At 44.0% G+C, this 20,280-nt stretch overlaps 2 protein-coding genes across 3 annotated transcripts in view; both read left to right on the top strand.

Moving 5' to 3' along the window:
- Positions 1 to 2,852, top strand: part of MYO10 (myosin X) — a 167,659-nt gene extending 164,807 nt beyond the window's left edge. The window contains exons 39-41 of the mRNA XM_040585573.1: positions 140 to 592; positions 962 to 1,153; positions 1,413 to 2,852. Of these exons, the coding sequence (XP_040441507.1) occupies positions 140 to 592; positions 962 to 1,153; positions 1,413 to 1,523 (756 nt within the window). The 3' untranslated portion in view covers positions 1,524 to 2,852. The remainder of the gene's footprint in view (positions 1 to 139; positions 593 to 961; positions 1,154 to 1,412) is intronic.
- A 13,693-nt stretch (positions 2,853 to 16,545) lies between these two features.
- Positions 16,546 to 20,280, top strand: part of RETREG1 (reticulophagy regulator 1) — a 70,154-nt gene continuing 66,419 nt past the window's right edge. The window contains exon 1 of one of the 2 annotated variants that reach the window (XM_040587279.1): positions 16,546 to 16,929. In XM_040587279.1, coding sequence (XP_040443213.1) covers positions 16,658 to 16,929 — 272 coding nt within the window. In that variant the 5' untranslated portion in view covers positions 16,546 to 16,657. The remainder of the gene's footprint in view (positions 16,930 to 20,280) is intronic. The other variant, XM_040587280.1, reaches the window with a different exon arrangement.

The raw sequence follows: 20,280 nt of genomic DNA, 5'->3' as shown, positions 1-20,280 counted from the left end.
GATTTACCGCATTTGATTTATGTAATGGATCATTTATTTCAGATCCTGGGTTTGCCTGCCAGTAAATCTTCCCGTTTCTCTCTTAGTCCTTTCAAAGGCTGTTTTGTACATAAAAAGCTGTTTTTTTTCCCATTTGTAGGCTCATGAAGCACTGATTAGAGGACATTATCCTGCTCCTGAAGAAACCCTCCAGGTCCTTGCAGCTTTGCGTCTTCAGTACCTTCAGGGAGATTACACCCTGCACACCAGCGTGCCAGAAATCGAGGAGGTCTATCCCCTGCAAAAGCTGAAGTCTCGGATTACACAGTCTACCAAAACATTTACTGCAGCAGAGAAGGCTGAGAAGAAACGAGCCAGCTTTCTTGAAGGAACGTTGCGAAGGAGTTTTCGCAGCGGCTCTGTCAGCAAACAGAAGGTTGAGGAGGATCAGATGTTAGACATGTGGGTCAAAGAGGAAATCTCAGCTGCCAGGACTAGTATTATTGACAAATGGAAAAAACTCCACAGGATGAACCAGGAGCAGGCTATGGCAAAGTATATGGCTTTGATTAAAGAATGGCCTGGCTATGGCTCAACACTCTTCGATGTAGAGGTGAGTGAGACCGCCTGAAATTCAAACTACACTTTGTACCGTACATTTCATTACAGACCAGTGAAACCATAAATACGGTATCACAATGCTCAGACAGCTGATATAATACAACGTTAGATATTGAAAGCATACTTCTGTTAGCAGGCACTGTAGCTATTCAGATCTACTCGTTAACCATAAAATACAGAGGGATAGAATGCTAGCCTGATGGGTTGCAAACAAGTTCGCGAAGCGTAGAAGGCTACATTCAAAGAGGGACAACAAGCAACGTGTGCTTTTTAAAAAACGGTCACAGACAAGAATGTCAACAGTAAATGTTCTGTGGCTCCCGCTGTTCCCTTTGCTGTTAATTTACATTTTTTCCTCTAGTGTAAAGAAGGGGGATTCCCACAAGAGTTGTGGCTTGGAGTCAGTGCTGATGCAGTTTCTGTCTACAAGCGTGGGGAAGGAAGGCCTCTGGAGGTGTTCCAGTATGAACATATCTTGTCATTTGGTGCACCGCTTGCCAACACCTACAAGATTGTGGTGGATGAGAGAGAACTTCTTTTTGAAACTTCTGAGGTAAGAGCAAGGAGGAATTTTGTTCCTGTTCCTGTTCCGATAGCCAGGCTACTTAGTAATTGCTGCAAATGTTACAGATTTATTCAAGATCCCTGTAAAGCTAAAGGGAAGACATAATGAGATGAATTGCTAAGTATTTTTGTTTAACCACAAAAGGATTCTGTTTAAAGTTTGACAGTTTTATAGCGTTAGCATCTAAAGAAACTCATTTGCATGCTGTTACTTTACCAAGAATTTGCTCTTTATACTCTCTTGGCAGGTGGTTGACATTGCAAAGCTGATGAAAGCTTACATCAGTATGATTGTGAAAAAACGCTACAGCACCTCTCGATCCGTGAGTAGTCATGGAAGTCAGGGCAGCTCCAGGTGAAAACAAAACCAGTTCTACTGTGCTCTAAATAGAACATATTGCTGCTTGGCCTCAAAACGACCTGATGATACTGATCACATCTGATGACAAGCTAACCAAGAACCAGAGTTTCCATGGAAAATATCTTCAAACGTTGTTTTAGAAAGACCATGGGGCGGGGAGGGGAAAATCAGCTGAAATAGTCACATACTAGAACTGCTGGCTCGTTCAAAACTTTCCAAAGCATTATTATCTTCAGTTGATGTAACAAATGCCTTAAGACTTGACCCACTGCAATACAAGCAGTAATAAGTGCCTTACAATATTAAACCCAACTTGTATTGACCTAAAATTGCTGATAAAAGTCAAGAGGATTTTTTTTTCCCTTCAGAACACTGAAAACAAAGTTATAGTCATCCATACTGCACTAATCTACTGGCCTGTATACATGTGGGAAGGGAGAGGGAAGAGGAGCAAGGCATATTTGTTTGGAGAGCTGCTGGCAGCCTTCCTGATGGATGCCAACATTTTGAAATTTCCTCTTGCTTCCATAGATGTGCACATTGTGCATGCACATTTGAGCTGTCAGTCAAATTTGACTAATTTTATTCTGTATTTCACAAGTCTTTTGAAGCAAAGGGAAAATAAGTATGTGCAATGGTGTAAACAGTCTTTCTGTACATTTTAATAGTTCAGAGTTATAGTTGTTACAATTGTATGGTTACTTTATAAGCAGTTTTATTAACAAGTAATTTCCAAAATTTTCATACATTGATTTTACTATTGCAAATATGTATTACCATATAAGTAGCAGAATTCTGCATTCTGCATCTGCTGTATTATAAAGAGATGTAGCTGAGAATATTTATAGACTACCCTAATATGGAAATACAATTATCAGTTCAGTACTCCATAATGTCAGCTTAAGTTCTTAATATTAATTTTTTCTTTAAAGACATCGCTCTTTTATAATTCTGGCTGGACTCTCCAACCCAGACTGACTGCCAAATGTCAGAGCCCTTCAGAGTGGACTAGAGAACGCAAAGTTACACAATGCAACTGCTTTAATACAAAGTTCTCTATTTTACCTGGTTGCCTGATGAAGTTTTTGACAGTACCCTGTAAATAAATTGGGGAATACCAGCTAATAATAAGCTGATTTTGGACTTTTATTTTTGTACAGAAATACTGTAATATAAGGCAAGACTTTGATCAAAGGTATCTTTTTATCCACAGCAAAAAAAGAAACCTTAAAAACCGTACTGTTATTAAAAACCTCAGCCTTTAAGGAATCATGCCTACTTACTGGGGAAAAAAAAACAAGTCCAGCAATAAAAAAAATATACGTGATGTGCTGTGTTTCTGCTTCGTACTGAGTTAGACTTGCAACAAAGCCCTGATTCTGTCTGTGTTCTCCGAGCCTAGCCCTGAACACAGCATAGGCTGTATAATATGCTTTTGTTCGAAAAGGTGCATGTGCTTTGCGTTGTAATGGGACAGGTTTCCTCGATGATGTGATGTGTGTCAGTTACACTAACAAGACAGAGAGGAAGGACTGCTGAGCAATTCCACTCCACAAGGTATGTGCAAGTAAAGCTTTTGCTATTTGTGTAGCTCTGATGTAAGATGGCCTGGTTTTACTAGCCAGCCACAGCATGGTAGCGCAGCACGTGCTGCCCTTGTAAGTGTACATAGCCTTTATAGACTACAAGGCTTGCTATGAGGAATCCTCCACCTCCTTAATCTGTGACACTGCCCCTCAGTCCCTAAAGGCTTGCTACATCACACTACCAATGTCGTGTCCCTGCCCTCCCAGCAAAGGTGAACTTAATTGAAGACAAGAAATATGAGAGAACTACAACTCCAATATGTAGAGCTACACACACAGAGAGTATCTGAGATGTAACACTTCTGATTTTTTCCATATCCAAGTTGTTTACAAAGAATTTAGCTGCTCTTAGCAAGGCATCCTTGGAATGACATAATTTATACATTTCAGCTGGTGCAGCAGGAAGGTTCAGTTTTATCTATGGGCTGTTTGGTAAACATGCTTGGAGAAGTCGCTGACATACCACCATCATCATTGTTAATTATTTAAAAAAACAGGAATAGACAAGGTGCCAATCTTGTTCAGGGTCACGGTCTTGAGAAGCTGATGCTACTTCTCCAATCCAAATTTATTTACCTCCTGACTTCTGGATGCTGTCAACCATTAGGAGGGATGTTTGCTGTCAGTCGATACACAGAAGTGACTATTGCTATACCTAAGAGCTTCTCTTCATTTGTGCCAATTCTACCAACCTGCCATGCAAATCTTACTTCAATTACTATTGTTGAAGCAAATAAAAGATTTCATAGTTGTTGATACTCACAAGAAAGAATGAAGAGTTTATCAATATAAATACTGCATAATAGACCTGGGTTTGGAAGTGAGAACAGCGTTCCTTAAACTATAAAATATGTTAAAATTGATTGAGAAGATGATTTACTCTTGCAAATTATTTTCCCTCAGAATAGAAGCTTATTCCAAGAATACATTAAATGTCTTGCTAGAGCCAGAAATTCTCTCCTGCCTGTGATCTCTTCTGTGACAGTACCAGTTAAGTTTATCTGAAGAGAGGAGCTTTCATCATAGAAAACATTTTTACTTTTATTCTTCTTTTGAACTAAAGATTTGTGTTTTCAAAAAAGCAAACACTAGAAGCTTACCACTAGTTGTAAAAGAAAGAGTAGATCTATACTTCTGGACAGGCTGTAGTATTGCAACTGCTACTCTGTAGGCTGAGTACATCAGAAATCACAAAGAACTGAGTATTAGAAGTTAAAGGGTTCTCGGAGAAATGCCGTGCCTTGCCCATTTCCTCTAGAGAGAAGGAACAATGCTGTGCATGCTGTGGTTTTCAGAATTTGAAACTGCCTATTTTCTGAGAGAACAAAGATCAGCAATTCCTGCTCGTTGCCTGTCTCCTGCTGCTGGGCTCACATTGGCCCCAACTCCCCATCCTGCCCTCAGGCCTAGCCCTGATTGTGGGGCAGCTGCTTGCTCCACTCCAGGAGATCTACCACCCCTGGGTAGTTACACTGACCCTGTCAAAAACCCTCTGGGAACATCATCAGGTTCCTGTGCCCTCTGACAGTGCCTGGTGGAATATAGCCACAGTGACAAACACCCTGGGATCCCATCAGCCGGCCACACTGCAAGAGCCCAGGCTGAGCAGAAACAATGCAGGCTGGCCTAGGAACAGAGCAGCAGCTGCAAAGGCAATACAATTGCCTGTCATCTTAGCACACCTTGAAGCTGGCCGTGCCTCAGTTCCACCTATGTCCTCAGGCTTCAGTCTAGCACTTTCCCGGTGCCTCCTAATACACATACATCCATTTGTCAGGGAGCCAGAATTCCTAATAAACTTAATTACAGCAGTTATACAGAGGAAATTGCTTCACCCAAAAAGTGTTGCATCAGAAAGCTAGGTTTGAAGCCCCGCGTTTCTGAGGCATATGGCTGTAACAGGTATGCACGGGTTTGCACCAGTACAAACACTGAACACAGGCATGCTACAGCATTACGAGTCATGCCGGTGTAAGTCCATTTTACAGCCACCTGGGCAGAACAGCGGCAGCTTCCTCAGCGCTGACAGATACACTCACAGCACACGCACTCTTGACAATTTACAGCTCTGTGAACTAAATACAGAAGGGTATGAACCAAATACACCAGCACTGTCCTGAATATAATGAATTCTACTCTACATGGTGCCACTGCATTTCACTCCAGATACAGGAACACCCCTACCAGCCGCGCTGTGGCACAACCGTACCTTCACAAACACACACAGGGCTGTAAGGTGGGTGAGATTGTGGGGACGGGCATTTGCAATCAGTTCATGGGACTTTAAATCAATCTACCCCTATTTCTTTCAAACTACTGAATTATTAATGCTAGTTAAAGTCGCATCACAAGCAAACATCTAATAAAGTTTAATCTTGAAGGAATCCAGCGGGAGTATCTCCCACAACACCTCCTAACAGACACAAGACCTTTGGTGCAACACATCAAGAACTACACATGCTACAACAGTTACGGGAAGCAAGCGGAAGAGGGCAGCAGCGATCCAAAGAAGTGACCTATACAGAGAGTGGTTCCATCCGTAGCATAATTTTATCTGCTCTTCATCAAAAGACAATAGGCTGGGGTAGGAGAGGGAAGAGGGAGTCCTCTCATCGTTCTTGAGGTCCACCAGATGTGGGATTAGGACAATCAACAGCTACTCAGGCTGCTTCTCAGATATGCCAACACCCCCATCCATCTCTAGCTTTGGGCAATCATATGGTGAAAAATACACTAAGCATCAGAAGGGCTGAAGAAAGAGGACAACAACAACAAAAACCAAACAACAACAACACACACACACACACAAAAAAAAAAAAAAAAAAAAAAAAAAAAAAAGACACAAACTTCTCAGGCCAAAGTTGCAAGTTTCTGACTGATCAGTCACTCTTTATCGCTGCATTGGAGGGGGGGTTCTGCTTGTCCACATTAGCCCGTTCAGAAGGCTGTTCCTGAACTTCTCTGTAGAGCTTTTCCTAAAATTTCTTGTGTGAAGTTGATTCACAACTAGATCATTTGTTCCTGTCCTAGCACAACCTTTTCATTTTAATAATTTTTCCTCAATGCATAGTTTTTACTCACTCCTCCCTCCCAGTAAATTTTATTAGTGGCATCATCTTCCAGCCTTCAGTTTGCAAGACTGCTCAAGCTAAAACTTTTTTTAAGTAAACTTTTCTCAAAAGCAAGTTCTCCCTTCTCCCTGATCAGCCTCATAGCATCTTTCAGCATCTATTACAGTTGACATTCTTTAAAAATGAAGATGGGAATGGTACAGTGTTCTAAGCACCTTAGAGTTGCTTCATAACAACAGTCTAAAACTCTTTTTATCAACTGAAAGTACTTCACTTGTATCTCATAATCTCACTAGTACTGTTGATAGCGACATTCCTTTAATTCTGCAAAAGAATTCTGTAGTCATAAAGATAAAAGGAGGGGATAAAGGGCCAAATTTAATTAACTGACAAGATTTCAACTAGTTCTTGAAATTAGTTCCCAAGCATATGATTTTTTCATTCTATGTTATTACATGTAATTTCTCTTACTCCTACCCATAACAGCATCCAGTCCTTCCCTTATGATTATTCTACCTAATTTTGCCTCATACACATCAAACACTGTTCTTACAATCATGTTGCTAATGAAAACATTTAAAAGAAAATTCAAACCATGCCTGGTAACCCAATTATTAAATTTGGTAATTATTTTTTTTAAAAAAAAAGGTCCCTTAACAAAAAAAAACCCAAACCAAACCACACACACACAAAAAACCCCACAAAAACACAAACACAAAAAAAAATAATAAAAAAAACCAAAACCAAATCCTTTCATCACCTTCCTACCCATCTTATTTTTCTAAAAAAAACTATGTTCTGTATCATAAAACAGTAATTTTCAAACTTTTTCAAACTTTTTCAGTTACTTCCCTTTTCTCATATAAATGTTGGAGTTTTTTTCCTTTGCTGTTAGTCGCCCACACTCCTTTCCTTGGCAGACCAGAATCACACTCCTGATATTTACCAACTGACCAAAAATAAGATCACAAACATCCTCTCATTTGACTGTCTCAGAATTAAAAAAAAAAGTAGATGCTGAATTAATCCCATCTTCAAGATCTGTTTTCTCAGTCATAAGGAAGGATCTTGTGTGCACTCTGGGAAATTCTATGTAAAAGGGACTGTATCTGTTTTGCGTTCTGAAAAACATTTCCCTAACTTTTTTTCTTACATGCCCCCTCCTGAGAGAGTATTTCCACACCCATGCTACCACAGTCAGTCTTCTAGGTACAGTGCCACAATACAGTTTTCTCTAGCTAGGCATTACCTTTGCCCCCTCCTCACTAAGAGCTTGACAGTTTACTAAACCGTACCTCACACCCAACTGTCCTCTCCACAGATTGCTGCCAAGAATTTCTACCTTTTACTCTCAAGTGAAATTACCTCTTTTGCTACTCACAGTCCTTCACCAGAGCACACAAATACATCCATTGCCCTCATCAAGCCTCAGCTGTGGGGACCACGATCTGTAGCACTCTCCCTGGCAGCAACCAGGGCAGTGGTTCTGGCTCCTTGCACAGCTGACATACTCTCTCCATTCTCACCTGCTCCCAATTTTGTGTGTCCCGCGCTTCTTCCCACTTTGTGAATCTTGATCTCTTGAACTACAGTTTTTAAACAAAGCACAGCATCAAATGGCTCTTGACAGATCACCCACGTAGTCTTTGTCTAAAAAGTAAGCTGAAAAAGTCAATGTAATAATTAAAAGCACCCAATTACTTTCCATAATATTTAAGGCAGCGTATAGTTCTACGACAATACTATGGTTTTGCGTAGATCATTCTCCCTCCAAATAAAGCCAAAAGACTCATGTACAAATTTGCTGATTCTGATCCTTCCTTGCCCATGATAACTCCCGTATGAGCTTACCTGTGCCATAAACTCAAAACAATCAGTAGATTCACAACAGTTGCTGGCCTGCTTGGCCTGCTCTCAGGCAGAGCTGACTGAAGACCGGAGCTAAACCTATAAAGTCATTATTGACTCTCTATCGCTTATATTCAAACACATAATGCTATCTAAGAGATTAAAGTAATTAGGTCCAAAATTAGATCCATGAAATCAATTACTGATCTTCTGCATGGCATGATTAAGCAGATAAGAAGAGCAACATAGTCTAGTGTGGAACACCTATGAATTGTTGCCTAAATATTTTATGAAATTGCTGTACAATACTATTTCTGGGCTAAAATCACTTGTTTCAAGTGGTTTCTTAACTGGCTTTGACCATAGCTATTAAGCCTGTCAACATACATTTTCTTCTGTAAATTCCTTTGTCTCAGGTCCTAAACAGTTATGTCAGAGATACCATCCTTTCTAAATTAAAGTTGACCTGTCTTTATAATCCATCTAATGCCAACAACTCAAAATGTAGAATTGTATATTCTTACACTAGCTCAATTCTATAAAACTTGATTCAGAAAAGAACAATGCTGCATTTGAGAATGGAACATTTACTATTGTTCTCACACACAGTAACCACACAAAAAGAATATCTGATGCAGGGGTATCACAGCATCCTGATCATGATCCGTATTACAGAAAAACTAAAACTGAAGCATTATTCTGCCATACCTTAATTCATTGCTGGGTTCTAAAACCTTTGAGCGGACAGGCATTAAGAAGCATAACCTAGCAGTGAGGAAAAAAAAAACAACCAACCAAATACTAACATCTCTGGATAAGCAGCACCACCAACATTCAGTTAATTTTTTCATCTTGTACCACCTGGTAGTTTGCGTTGGGTTTGTGTGGTAAGGGTTTGGTAGCAGAGGGGCTACAGGGGTGGATTCTGTGAGAAGATGGTAGAAGGTTCCCCCATGCCTGACTGAACCAGTGCCAGCCAGCTCCAAGATGGACCCGCCACTGGCCAAGGCCAAGCCCATCAGCAACAGTGGTAGTGCCTCTGGGATAGTGTATGTAAGGGGGGGGGCAGGACTGCACAACAGCAACTGCTGCTGGAGAGTAGAGTGAGAATATGTCAGAGCAGCAGCTCTGCAGACATCTCAGTGCAGAAGGAGGTGGTGCTCCAGGCACCAGAGCAGAGATTCCCCTGCAGCCTGTGGTGAAGCCCATGGTGAGGCAGGCTGTGCCCCTGCAGCTCATGGAGGTCCATGCTGGAGCAGATATCCACCTGCAGCCCATGGAAGACCTCACACCAAAGCAGGTGGATGCCTGAGGAGGCTGTGACCTGTGGGAAGCCTGTGCTGGGGCAGGGTCCTGGCAGGACCTGTGGCCCCACAGAGAGAGGAGCCCAGGCTGGAGCAGTTTGCTGGCAGAACCTGTGACCCTGCCAGGGACCCACGCTGGAGCAGTCTGTCCCTGGAGAACTGCACCCCGTGGGAGGGACCCCACACTGGAGCAGTTTGTGAAGAACTGCAGCCTGTGGGAAGGATTCAGGTTGGAGGAGTTCATGGAGGACTGTCTTCCATGGGAGGGACCCCGTGCTGGAGCAGGGGAAGAGTGCGAGGAGTCCTTCCCCTGAGGAGGAAGGAACAGCAGAGACAACGTGATGAACTGACTGCAGCCCCCATGCCCCATCCCCCTGCACCACTCGGGAAGGAGGCAGAGAATTTGCAAGTGAAGTTGAGCCTGGGAAGAAGGGAGAGGTGGGGGGAAGGTGTTAAGATTCGGTTTTATTTCTCATTAACCTACTCTGATTTGAGTGGTAATAAATTAATTTCCCCAAGTCGAGTCTGTTTTGCCCGTGATGGTGATTGCTGAGTGATCTCCCTGTCATCTCCACCCGTGAGCTTTTCATTGTATTTTCTCTCCCCTGTCTGGCTGAGGAGGGGAGTGTGAGAGCAGCTTTGGTAGGCACCTGGCATCCAGCCAGGGTCAGCCCACAACATCGTTTTAGCTTACAAGGCCAATTAGGTCCAATGAATTCCAGCTGCCCAGCAGATAAACATTTCAGTGCAACATAAGAGCATTTTGAAAAGTCTGAATTAAGAAACTTTAATTTGCTTAGCATGCTATGCTCATTATTACTCCCCTAAACACACATCTGCAGACCCAGTGTTAAAAGTACCAAGTTCCAATTTTGTCCTACCAACTAATACTGTCTACCACAATCCAGCATAATTACATATATGCTAAGCAGTCACAAAACCTTAGGCAAGTAGGTATTTCATTTTAAGGTCCCTTACAAGCTTTTTCAAGCACAGACCTTTCTTGAGATTTGTTTTGTAAATCAACCATTTTTTTTTTTTATTACAAGTTCTTATGGTTTTTTTCATTCTTTATATTGGGAAAGTACCTGGAAAATCTGTTTGAAATTGCACCCTGCTTAGGCTTGGCACTGCACAAACACATACAAGGTCACCCCCACCTATAAAATCTTCAATCAAACAGAGAAGACAAAGAGCAGTTCAGGAAGATAGAAGAAATATTAAGTGTTTCAGGAAGATGACACAAGCAACATTCTCCCTCTCACGCATAGACAGTGGGAGCACTGAAGCAGAATGCAGGTCTTTCCACTCTTTGGCCAGTGCTCTATCTTCCAGACAAGTGTAACTTCAAAAAGCCAGCAGAGGCAGTGCAAGCATCGGGAACAGCATCATCCTGCTGATGACAAGGTATTAGTGTTGTTTTTTTTTAAAGGAAGCTCTCCCATAAATTGTCCTTCCTTTTTAGAGAAAGGAAGGAAAACACAAATTTATGAACACATAAGTAAAAAAAACAGTAAGAGAAAACAACACACAATCCATAGCAAACAAGACCTTTGCGTGTATATTTTTGTAAAATGCAATTTGAGACAAGATATACTTGGCTACATTTGACACACAAAACTTAAAATCATGTTAATTTTGCTATTCTGTGTTTCCTAAGCAGCTACAAAAAAGAATCAAGGCTGATGGCTGAAAAATCAGAGCACAGCCTCTATACAAAAGTGTTTCTAGAAGGCGATTGCTGTTCCCTCAGACTGACAGTTATGCCTCTAGTTTCCCTGCATTTCCTTTAACTACCATTACTTAGCTGCAACAACCCACATGGCAGTACTCAAGTCCAAAACCTAGAACATTAAACTGAATGTTTTGTGTTTTCAAATGTTGTGTTTTCGAAGCATGGGGCAGGGGATGAGAGTAGAAGAGGACTGCTGCTGCCTGCTGTTTTAACTGACACACAAACTTCTACGTAAAATACTTAAGAAGATGTGTCAGAGTCCTAATTGCACTTTGCATAACATAGGACAACACGTAACACATTCCTGCTCTATAGTTTAAGATTATGATATATTACAGTTAAATAAAAGAATAAACAGTTTGGGATGCAGTTTCAATAATGCTCCACAGTAGAGATCTTTTGGCTGCTCTAAGGCTAAGACGGTGTGCATCAAAGGAGAAAACTGTTTGCCAATTATTAATTGGAAAGCTATTCTACACTTAAATGGTAACTATAAAAGATAGCAGAATTTAGTGAAGAGACAAAGTCCACAAAAACATGCATGAAGCTTCAGGCAGAAATAGGATTAATGAAAGGTGCATGCTGTGTATGTCACATGACACCAGTCTTTAGGTTTGCAGGATCTAGGCAACTAAAGGCTTTTAATGTTAGTTAGTAAATAGTATAATAAAGAATATAATTAGTGGACACCTGGAGAAATACTGGCGAGAGGATGCATAGGTTCTGTAAAAAGAAGCTCTGCTCTAGAAATTTGCTGACGTTCTTTGACAGACCTATGAATGAGGGCAATGTGGTTTACCTGGATTTCCAAAAGGCTTTTGGGAAAATTCATCACCTAAGGCTTTTAAGGAAGCCATGTAGCCACATGAGAAGGGAAGACCTGATGTGGAGAAGTAACTGTCTAGAAGACAGGGAACAGACAAGAAAAGCAAATGGTCCATGCTAAACAAAGCAAAGAGATCATCACTGAAGTTCTGCAGGGACTCTGTGCTCTTCAACTGATTCAATAGTGAACTGGAAAGATGATGAACTGAAAGCTCAAAGTTTACTGATGACATCAAGTTTTTCAGGAAAATGAGGACAAGACCAGACTAAGGAACTGCATGACTTTAGGAAACTGAATAGCTGTCCAATAAAATGGAAAATGGTAGAAAAAATTCCAAGTAGATAAAGTGAAGCGGGTGCTGTGTGTGGGGGGGGGGGGAAAGCTCAATCCCAGACAGAGCTTAAAACAAGATCTGATCCTTACCACTACAGGGACAAAATTGTGAAGTTTTAATAGTTCCAGGAAAATATCAACTTGGTATCTTGCATCAGTTAGAAAGAAAAAAAAAGGGGGTTGGGGGGGTGAGGTGGGGTAAAAAAGAAAGAAAAAAGGGGGGGGGGGGGGAAAGAAACTTAAAAAAAGAAGAAACAACAGGAAAGGACAAAGGCATAAAGCAAACCACAGAGTGTTGTTATGAAACTATTTCAATACACAACCTGCTCCCACTTTGAACACAGCAATAATGTGACTAGAACTGCACAAGAAGGTTATCTTAAAAGTGGAAAACATTCAGGGAAGGGGAACAAGCATGATCAGTCACAGACCTGCTCCCATATGAAGAATGACCAAGACCTGATTTTTCAGCCTCAAAGCAGAGACAAGTTAGGAAGTTCCATGGGAACGACTGGATACAATAATCATGCATTAACTGTGGGTCATTAGCTGAACAAGGAAGTGATTCTTCCCCTCTGTCTATCATTTGTGAGACCACATATGGAACATCTTGTCCACTTTTGGGCAACCCAATACAAGACACATGTCGACATACTGGAAGGAGTCCAGAGAGCCCCTGGAAGGTCAGTGGCATACAGCACGTGATGTAGGAGAGGCTGAGAGCTGTGTTCACTTACTCTGGAGAATGGAAGGTTAATGGGGATCTACTTGCTAAAGTACCTAACGTGTGGTTACAGAGCAGACAGGGCCAGAGTCTATCCCCTACAAACTGTAGGCCAAACAAATCAGACAAAATGGGTAAAACTTGCAGAACAAGGATATATAAAACCATTCTTCACAATGAATGTGGTCAAATATTGGAACAGGTTGCCCAGAGTGTGCTGTAGAATCTTCAGTCCTCCGGGATGTTCAGAACTGATCTGGGCATGGCACGGAGCAACATATCATAGCCAATTACCAAGGTGCTTTGAGTAAGTGTGTATGTGGGGAGAAAGGTCAGACCAAATATCTTCTAAGTGTTCCTTCAAAACTAACTTATTTTGTGATCCTGCAATGAAATGAAACAAATGGAAAACAACATTTTTTTTAAAAAAAAAGAAGAAAAATACCATTTTGAGCTGGAATCCTCAACTGCATTCAACAACGTTGCTCTATGCTGACATCAGAATTTTCAAACATATTTCAGAAGCATTGGAATGCTTTGATAATTGTAAGCTACTTTGATACAACCATTTACAAAGCTTTCTCCTCAGTTTTCATCCATCACTTACATTGTAGTCCCTGACACCAGAACTGCAGTCCCTAACATAATTCTGTGCATTACAGCTCACACATGCAACTGTGCACTGGGTGCTAGTCCTAGTTTTTCCCAGCACAACTTCACAAACTACACATAAACCCTTTAAACCCTGGCAGGCTAAACATCAAAATACAGAAAGATCAAAGCCAGACAACATATTTACTACATTTTTTTTTCTGAAAAAGACATCTACAACATTCAATAGTTGGGAATTAATCATCCATCTCTCCTCTCACACTGATGTTTATAGCAGAGCACTTTCAGTAAGCTCATTCATATAAACCCAACCCAATACCAATCAACAGTGAAAAAAGAAGAGCTGGCATCCATCAATTCTTGAAGCTTTTTTTTTCCATTAGCTAAATTATAAAACCTGTTCTGGAAGAACTTTTCACTAATTTCTGTTTATAGCCTTCGTGGTACAGGTCAGGAAAGTAGAGACCAGTAATCTAGAATGGATGCAAGTTTAATAAAAATCTGAAAGAGTTCCTGTATCTGCAGTTCGCCCACTGAAACCTCACCTCATCCTCCTCTCTCAGATTCCATCTGCACTTTTCTGAGGAGAGGGGGCATTCTTGAACTCCTGTGACTGAAGGGAGCACAGCAGAGTATAAATGGGTGGGGTGGGCATATAATTATCCTCAAACGTTTAAAAAAAATAAAAAGTGGAATATTGGTAAGGGAGGATCGTCTAAAACCTGCCATGGTTATAAAACTTAGGGTCATAGGATTATATTGCCATTATCCTACCATTGGTTAAACTGAAACTTGCACATTTTAACCCTAGTGTACTTTCTGGGGCTAACTATCACATGGTCACTTTGAAAGTGCAGAAGGAACACCTGACTGCTTTCCAGGGTAACCTAGTAACTGTTTGGCATTGGCTAGTCTTAGATGCTGGACAGGACAGCCCACATTACTGAAATGACTGAATGCCAGAAAAGGAAAGCAATCTGCCGCTGGCTAAGCTGGGGATGGTTTTGGCAAGTTATGGGCAGCATTCATTAGAACAACAGCTTGGCATAGATAGCACAGTATCTGGCAGTGACCTGATAAAAGAAAAGGATAAGTACAGGAGAAACTCACGCATCTGTGCTCCTCTCCCTACCTCTTTTTCCTTAGGAGAAGACCCTATTTTTTTTACTCCTGTGGACTGGTAAGATTCCCTCTGCTCCCACTCCAAAAACAGGGAATCAGCATCTGCAGACAACCAGTGCACACACCCCAGAGAGGTGATACCAGGAGTACTCAATAACTATTAAGCAGCTGTTTGCACACATACAAGACAGCTCCAGTTTTCCTGCATGGGGAGGACACCCTGCTTTGACCAAGTGTTTTTAGGGCAAAGTTTTATCCTTCAGCACAAAACTGAAGCAAAAGAAGTGTTTCTCCATCCTTGCTACAACTACTTCCCAGAACCTTTCTTTTCCCATCTGTGTTTTTCAGGTTACTAGGGGAGCCTGTCCCTTTCCTTTTGCTCTCTCAGACCTTCGTAGACAGCACTTCATAATTTTTTAGCTGGGCTTACTATTCATGCAGGTCTGCCTGGAGCCAGGTTCTTAAAGATAAGAGCATAGCAGTACAACAAATGAGCATAAAACCAAAATGTCCTTTAGAAAAAAATTAATTCCTTATGTAGAATAACATTCTGTATGCTTCCTCTCGGATACAATCCATATACTATACAGAGAACATGGAATCGGAGAAATAACCCCTTCCCAAGGTCATCTAGTCAAAACACACAGCAGATTTGCAACCCACAGTCAATGTTGCAATTTAATTAATTTTGTGGTCTTATTTAGTCTTTAATACCACAGTGAAAAAAAGGCACGTTGACCTTCAAGTAGGTATGACTCCTTTCCCCACAAAAATAAAACCAAACTAACAGGGTACTCAGTTAAGCTAGAAATATTAGTTCAATATTTCTCTGGTTTTGTTCCTTTGCTCTTGCAATAAAAAATATTTAATTTTATGCATTTTACCCTGTGAGACATTTTCTTTGGCTCCAACTTTTGGCTGTTCCTATTCAGCAACAGACGCTCAAGTGATGTTTCTCACCAGGCACGCTCTGCAGAATTCAGCTCCCCCATAACCCCACCAGCTACACACATCATCAGCCTAAGGACAGCACCAAGCTTCCCGCTGGAGCCTGAGGCCGGCCAGAGAGTAGTGCAGGATTGTGGTATAGATTGGTAAGTAGTTTCTTAGATGCCCGAGATGCAGATGGAGGCCATCAACTCTTGTAGCCTCCTTCATGATCTAAGGAGAAGTTCCCAACGTGGTGACACCAATTTATGTCCTTTTATTTAAAAAAAAAAAAAAAGGGGGGGGGGGGGGTTGGAGGCTGTTGCATGGCTGTGGGACATGCACACGAAGGAGACGAAGCAGGAGGCTCAGCGGTAACACCTGCCGGTAGGTTCCCGGCCTCACCTGCGTAGGGAGCACCTGCCCGAGCCGGGGGCCGCACTAGACGCCTTCCAGAGGCCCCTTCAACCCCGACCGCTCCAAGATCACCCGGCTCTCCAGCTCCCCCCACCAGGGAGCCAAAATCCTCGACGCTTTTACCTGCTCACTTCGCCAACCTGGGCAAACACCCACCGGGAGGCAGAGGCGACGCGGAGCACCGCCCCGCCCGCCTGCCCGCCTGCCTGCCTGCCTGCCTGCCTGCCTGCCTCCTCAGGGCGCAGACAGCCGGGGCGGCGCGGGGGCGGGGCGGGCGGCGCGGGGGCGGGGCCGGGCAACTAGTGCGCGGCCGAGCGCGTCACCCTCCCCGCGCGCAACCCCCGCGAGCCGGCAGCGCCGGCGCTCGCCCCTCCCCCCCGAGGCACCGCCCCCGAGGCACCTGCCACGCGCACGCGCAGCCCCTCATGACACCTGCCCGGCGGGCGGCTCCCGGCGCCGGGGGGGGGGGCGGGGTGCGGGGGGTAACGGCTGCGCTCCGGGCCCCGCCCCTAGCGCTGCCCGGCCGGGCCGCGCCCCTGCCCCGCCTCCCGCCAGCCCAGATCGGCCCGGCCCGGCCCGGCTCAGCTCCGCCCGGCCTAGCGGCAGCCCGGCGGCTGCCACCGAACCATGGCGAGCGCGGCGCCCGCGCAGCCCCGCCAGCCGGAGCCGGAGGCGGGCGGGGAGCGTGGCGGGCGGGAGCGGCCGGAGGCCCGCGAGGAGGAGAGCGCGGCGGCGGCCGGGGACCCGAAGCCGGTGGAGGTGTCAGGAGGGGACGGGGCGGCCGCGGCGCTGCTGGGGGAGACGGGGCTGGCGGTGGGCTGCTGCATCGCGGCGGCGCTGAGCTGGGAGCGGCCTCTGCACAGCCTGGGCGGCTTCGTCTGCGCCAACCTGCTCTTCTGGTGAGCGAGCCTGGCCGGGGTGGGGGCCGGGGTCGGGACCGCCCCCCGGGAGAGGAAAGCCCCTGCCCGGGCCGCCGCCGCCCCGCCTGGCGACGGGCGCGTTCTGCCCCCGCCCTGCGGTTCGCTCGTGCCCCGGGAGGCGCGTTTGCCCTGCACCCCCCGGCCCGGTCCCTGGCCGCCCTGTGGGGGGAGCCGCCCCTGCCCTCCCGCGGGGAAGGCTGTGCTGTTCCGTCCACCTGCGCCATCGCTTCCCCTGCCGCGACAGCCGCTGCGGGGCAGGGTACGGCCCTTGCGTTGTGTGCGGCAGCTCCCTCGGCTTCTGTCACCTTCTGTGTCAGCTCGCAGCCCCGCCCCCCCCCCCCCCCCCCCCCCGCCCCATTTCCCCTGTTTCATACAGCGAGGAGGCGCCTCAGACCACAGCTGCGGCGCGCCCCGCCGGGAAGTTGCGCGCCCTGCGGCTGAGGTGAGCGGGGGCCCCGCCGTGCGCCTGAGGTGAGCGGGTGGCCGCCTTCCCGGGAGCTCGGGGGCTGCCTTCCCTGCGGAGTTGGGAAACCTCGTGGAACGCGGCCGGGAGCCCGCCGTTGGCGCGGTGGCTGCCCCGGCCCGTTCCCTCAGAGTTCATTCCGGGTGTGCGTGCTTTTCCGAATTGGTGGCCTAGTTAGTGGCGGCTTTGTGGCGTGGGGACAGCGGGGATGTTACTGCAGTACGCCAGTTCTCGCTTTTGACTAAGCTTTTTCTAGTCCGTTACAGTTTTGTTGTATAAACCCCAGAAATTAACGCAGGGATTTGTTCATTGTAACAACCCTTCCGTTTATTTCTGAAGAAGAAAACTTGACTTGCTACGTGAAACTTTTCCAGGACTTTGATCTTAGGTTTTGGCGATGCCTACGTTTTTGGTTTTCTAAAATGTTGCTGTATGCCTGCTTGCTCATGTAGAGAGATGTATGAATTAGGGCTCTGTGTAATAATACCGTTGAGACTCTTAAGACTGAACTGTGTTTCTTTTCATGTGGCTGGAACGGCCTCCTTTCGTCTTAAGTGAATGAGAGGTAAACAAGCAAAGAGGTGGATTAATTGGAAACTCCACTTAGTTCTCTGTAACCCTAACAGTATGATGTTTAAACGTGGGGTCGAAGTCATGGAAAGAGAACTTTGTGAAGCTTTGCATTGCACAAGAGAGCCTCTCTGCAAATATTTTCAAAATCATTTTATCCTCTTTAATCTCAGGAGCAGCGTGTGTGATGTCTAATTTAGGTTGACTTTTATTAGCGGTCTTGCTCTTAGGTACCCATGGTAAATCCTTTCACTGAAAAAGTTACATGGTTTTGCTCTCATTTTCTGCATGCTTCAGGGAACAACTGTGCCTTCAGTGATTTGGAAGAGTCATAATGCTTTACGTTTCTTTGTGGCATGGCTCTGATAAAATTTTCAGGGACAGTGTCTAACAGAATGCTTTTCTGTGTCTCAAGGAATTGTACCTGCTGGGCAACTCATTTGCTATTCTTTTGTCCCACTTTGATCATAAGCAAGGTATATAGCGCGTGCATTATGTAATGCATATAGCAAATCTCCATGGGTAGTCTTACCGGCAACTTATGTGACCAGTATTTTATCAAAATACTATTTTATTAAAGTTTATGGTTCACTCTGCTTTCTTACTGTCAAGATGAGCCAGAATGGCAAAAGTCAGGGCAAGGACTGCTTTTGCTTTGGTGGTATTGTACTTCAGCAGGAAGCTTGCTGTCCTAGTGCCAGGGAGATCTGAGAGGTGGAGACAAACTAGGAAATATCTAGGAGCAGGTGTGATGGCCAGTAAACTTCTGTGGTTTGAGACTGAAGACATCAGGAAAGACCTTGTTAGCAAACCTAGGAAATCTGGCACTTTGAAAATTAAACAATCATTTACTTCACATTTACCTGCTTTGGCCTTGGCATCGTGTTTGCAGCACAGTGCATTTGCTGCTTCGCCGCCTTGTTTGAAATCCATTTGCTGGTCAGCCTGGTTTGTGATGACTCAGCCAGTTGCTACTGCTTCAGAACTGGGAATAAGAGTGCACCCTTCTGCCTGTGAAGTCTCTCCTAACGGGGCTTTGTGCTGGCTGGAGCCTAGGTTGAAGAAACGTTTCCCAGTTACTGTTTCATGTGCCTCATCTTTATTCCTTGTGCCTGCAAGTATCTCCCCGTGCAGAGGTAGCTTAACTCCCAGTGTGTAGGGCCTTAATCTCAGTATTTCTCAAACTTGAGAAGTCTGTATTGCTGGATGGGAGACTTCTCTAACTATAATAGCGTTGGTGGAAGGGGAGGTGAAGTTTAATTTTACAGTTTTCTAAATGTTGGGAGAATAGTGATGTTCCTTCCTCCCATCCCGTTACTTTGGTGGGACTGTGTTTTCGTCACAGTTTAGTTCTTGTATGTATGCCATTTACAACACTTGATGTGTAAACTGTTGCAGTAGGAGCTGCTGAGGAACAACTTGTTGCTCTGATGTCACGGTATCTGTTGGGTTTTGGTGGTTTTTATATTCTATTTTAACCTCTTCCCCATTAAAAATCTTTTAACCACAGTACTGTATGTAAATGCATTTTTAATGTTTGCTATTGAAATAATGTTCTTACAGGTACAGGAAATTTACTAATTTAATTTCGTTCTGTTTTCCTTTGGTTTTTTGAATATTCTGAACAAGTCATTGTGAACTCTTTAACTAGACTTACAGCAACTAGTTCTTGATCGTGACTTCAGAACCTTCCTAAACTACACAGTACTGTACCATTTTTCAGTTTCCATGGATTTCTCACATGAAGGCAGTACTAAAGTTCAGACTCTGCAAAAGCTGATGTGGTATGCTTTATTTTAATATTTTTAATAAATGTATCGAATATTAATATAAATTAGATTTTTATATGTACTGGTACATTTAGTGAACTATTTTAAAAAAAAAAAATCTCAAAAATGGGTGAAATGAGACTGGCAGTTAAAGTAAAAAGAAATTTGGTTATTGAAAAAGCATTTGTCACTTATCACTTCCATTATGTATTCACAGTGAACAGCTTTAAGCCTCCTGCCCCAAATGACCTCAGCTGAAAGTCTTTGAAATTAACAAGGGGTAAATATATATTATTTAGCACCTAATCATCTGAAATACTATACAGATTCTACTTTTCTGCTGCAGGTAGTTTACAAATGGAAGTCAAAGTAACACCTGAGGAAAATAAGACTTCTTCCCCCACCTGTCTTTTACTTGCATAGTACTGAAAGAGTGAGTGATTTGCCCAAAAGCAGAGAAACTCTGCTGGTTTCAGAAGTTTAGTCCAGGTATTCTAAGTGTTAGGCTGCTGACTGGTAACTTTCAGT

This window comes from Falco naumanni, chromosome 3, assembly GCF_017639655.2.
Source record: "Falco naumanni isolate bFalNau1 chromosome 3, bFalNau1.pat, whole genome shotgun sequence".
Lineage (NCBI taxonomy): Eukaryota > Metazoa > Chordata > Aves > Falconiformes > Falconidae > Falco > Falco naumanni.
Note: the sequence above shows the minus strand (reverse complement) of the source record. Positions and strands in the feature narration are given on the sequence as shown.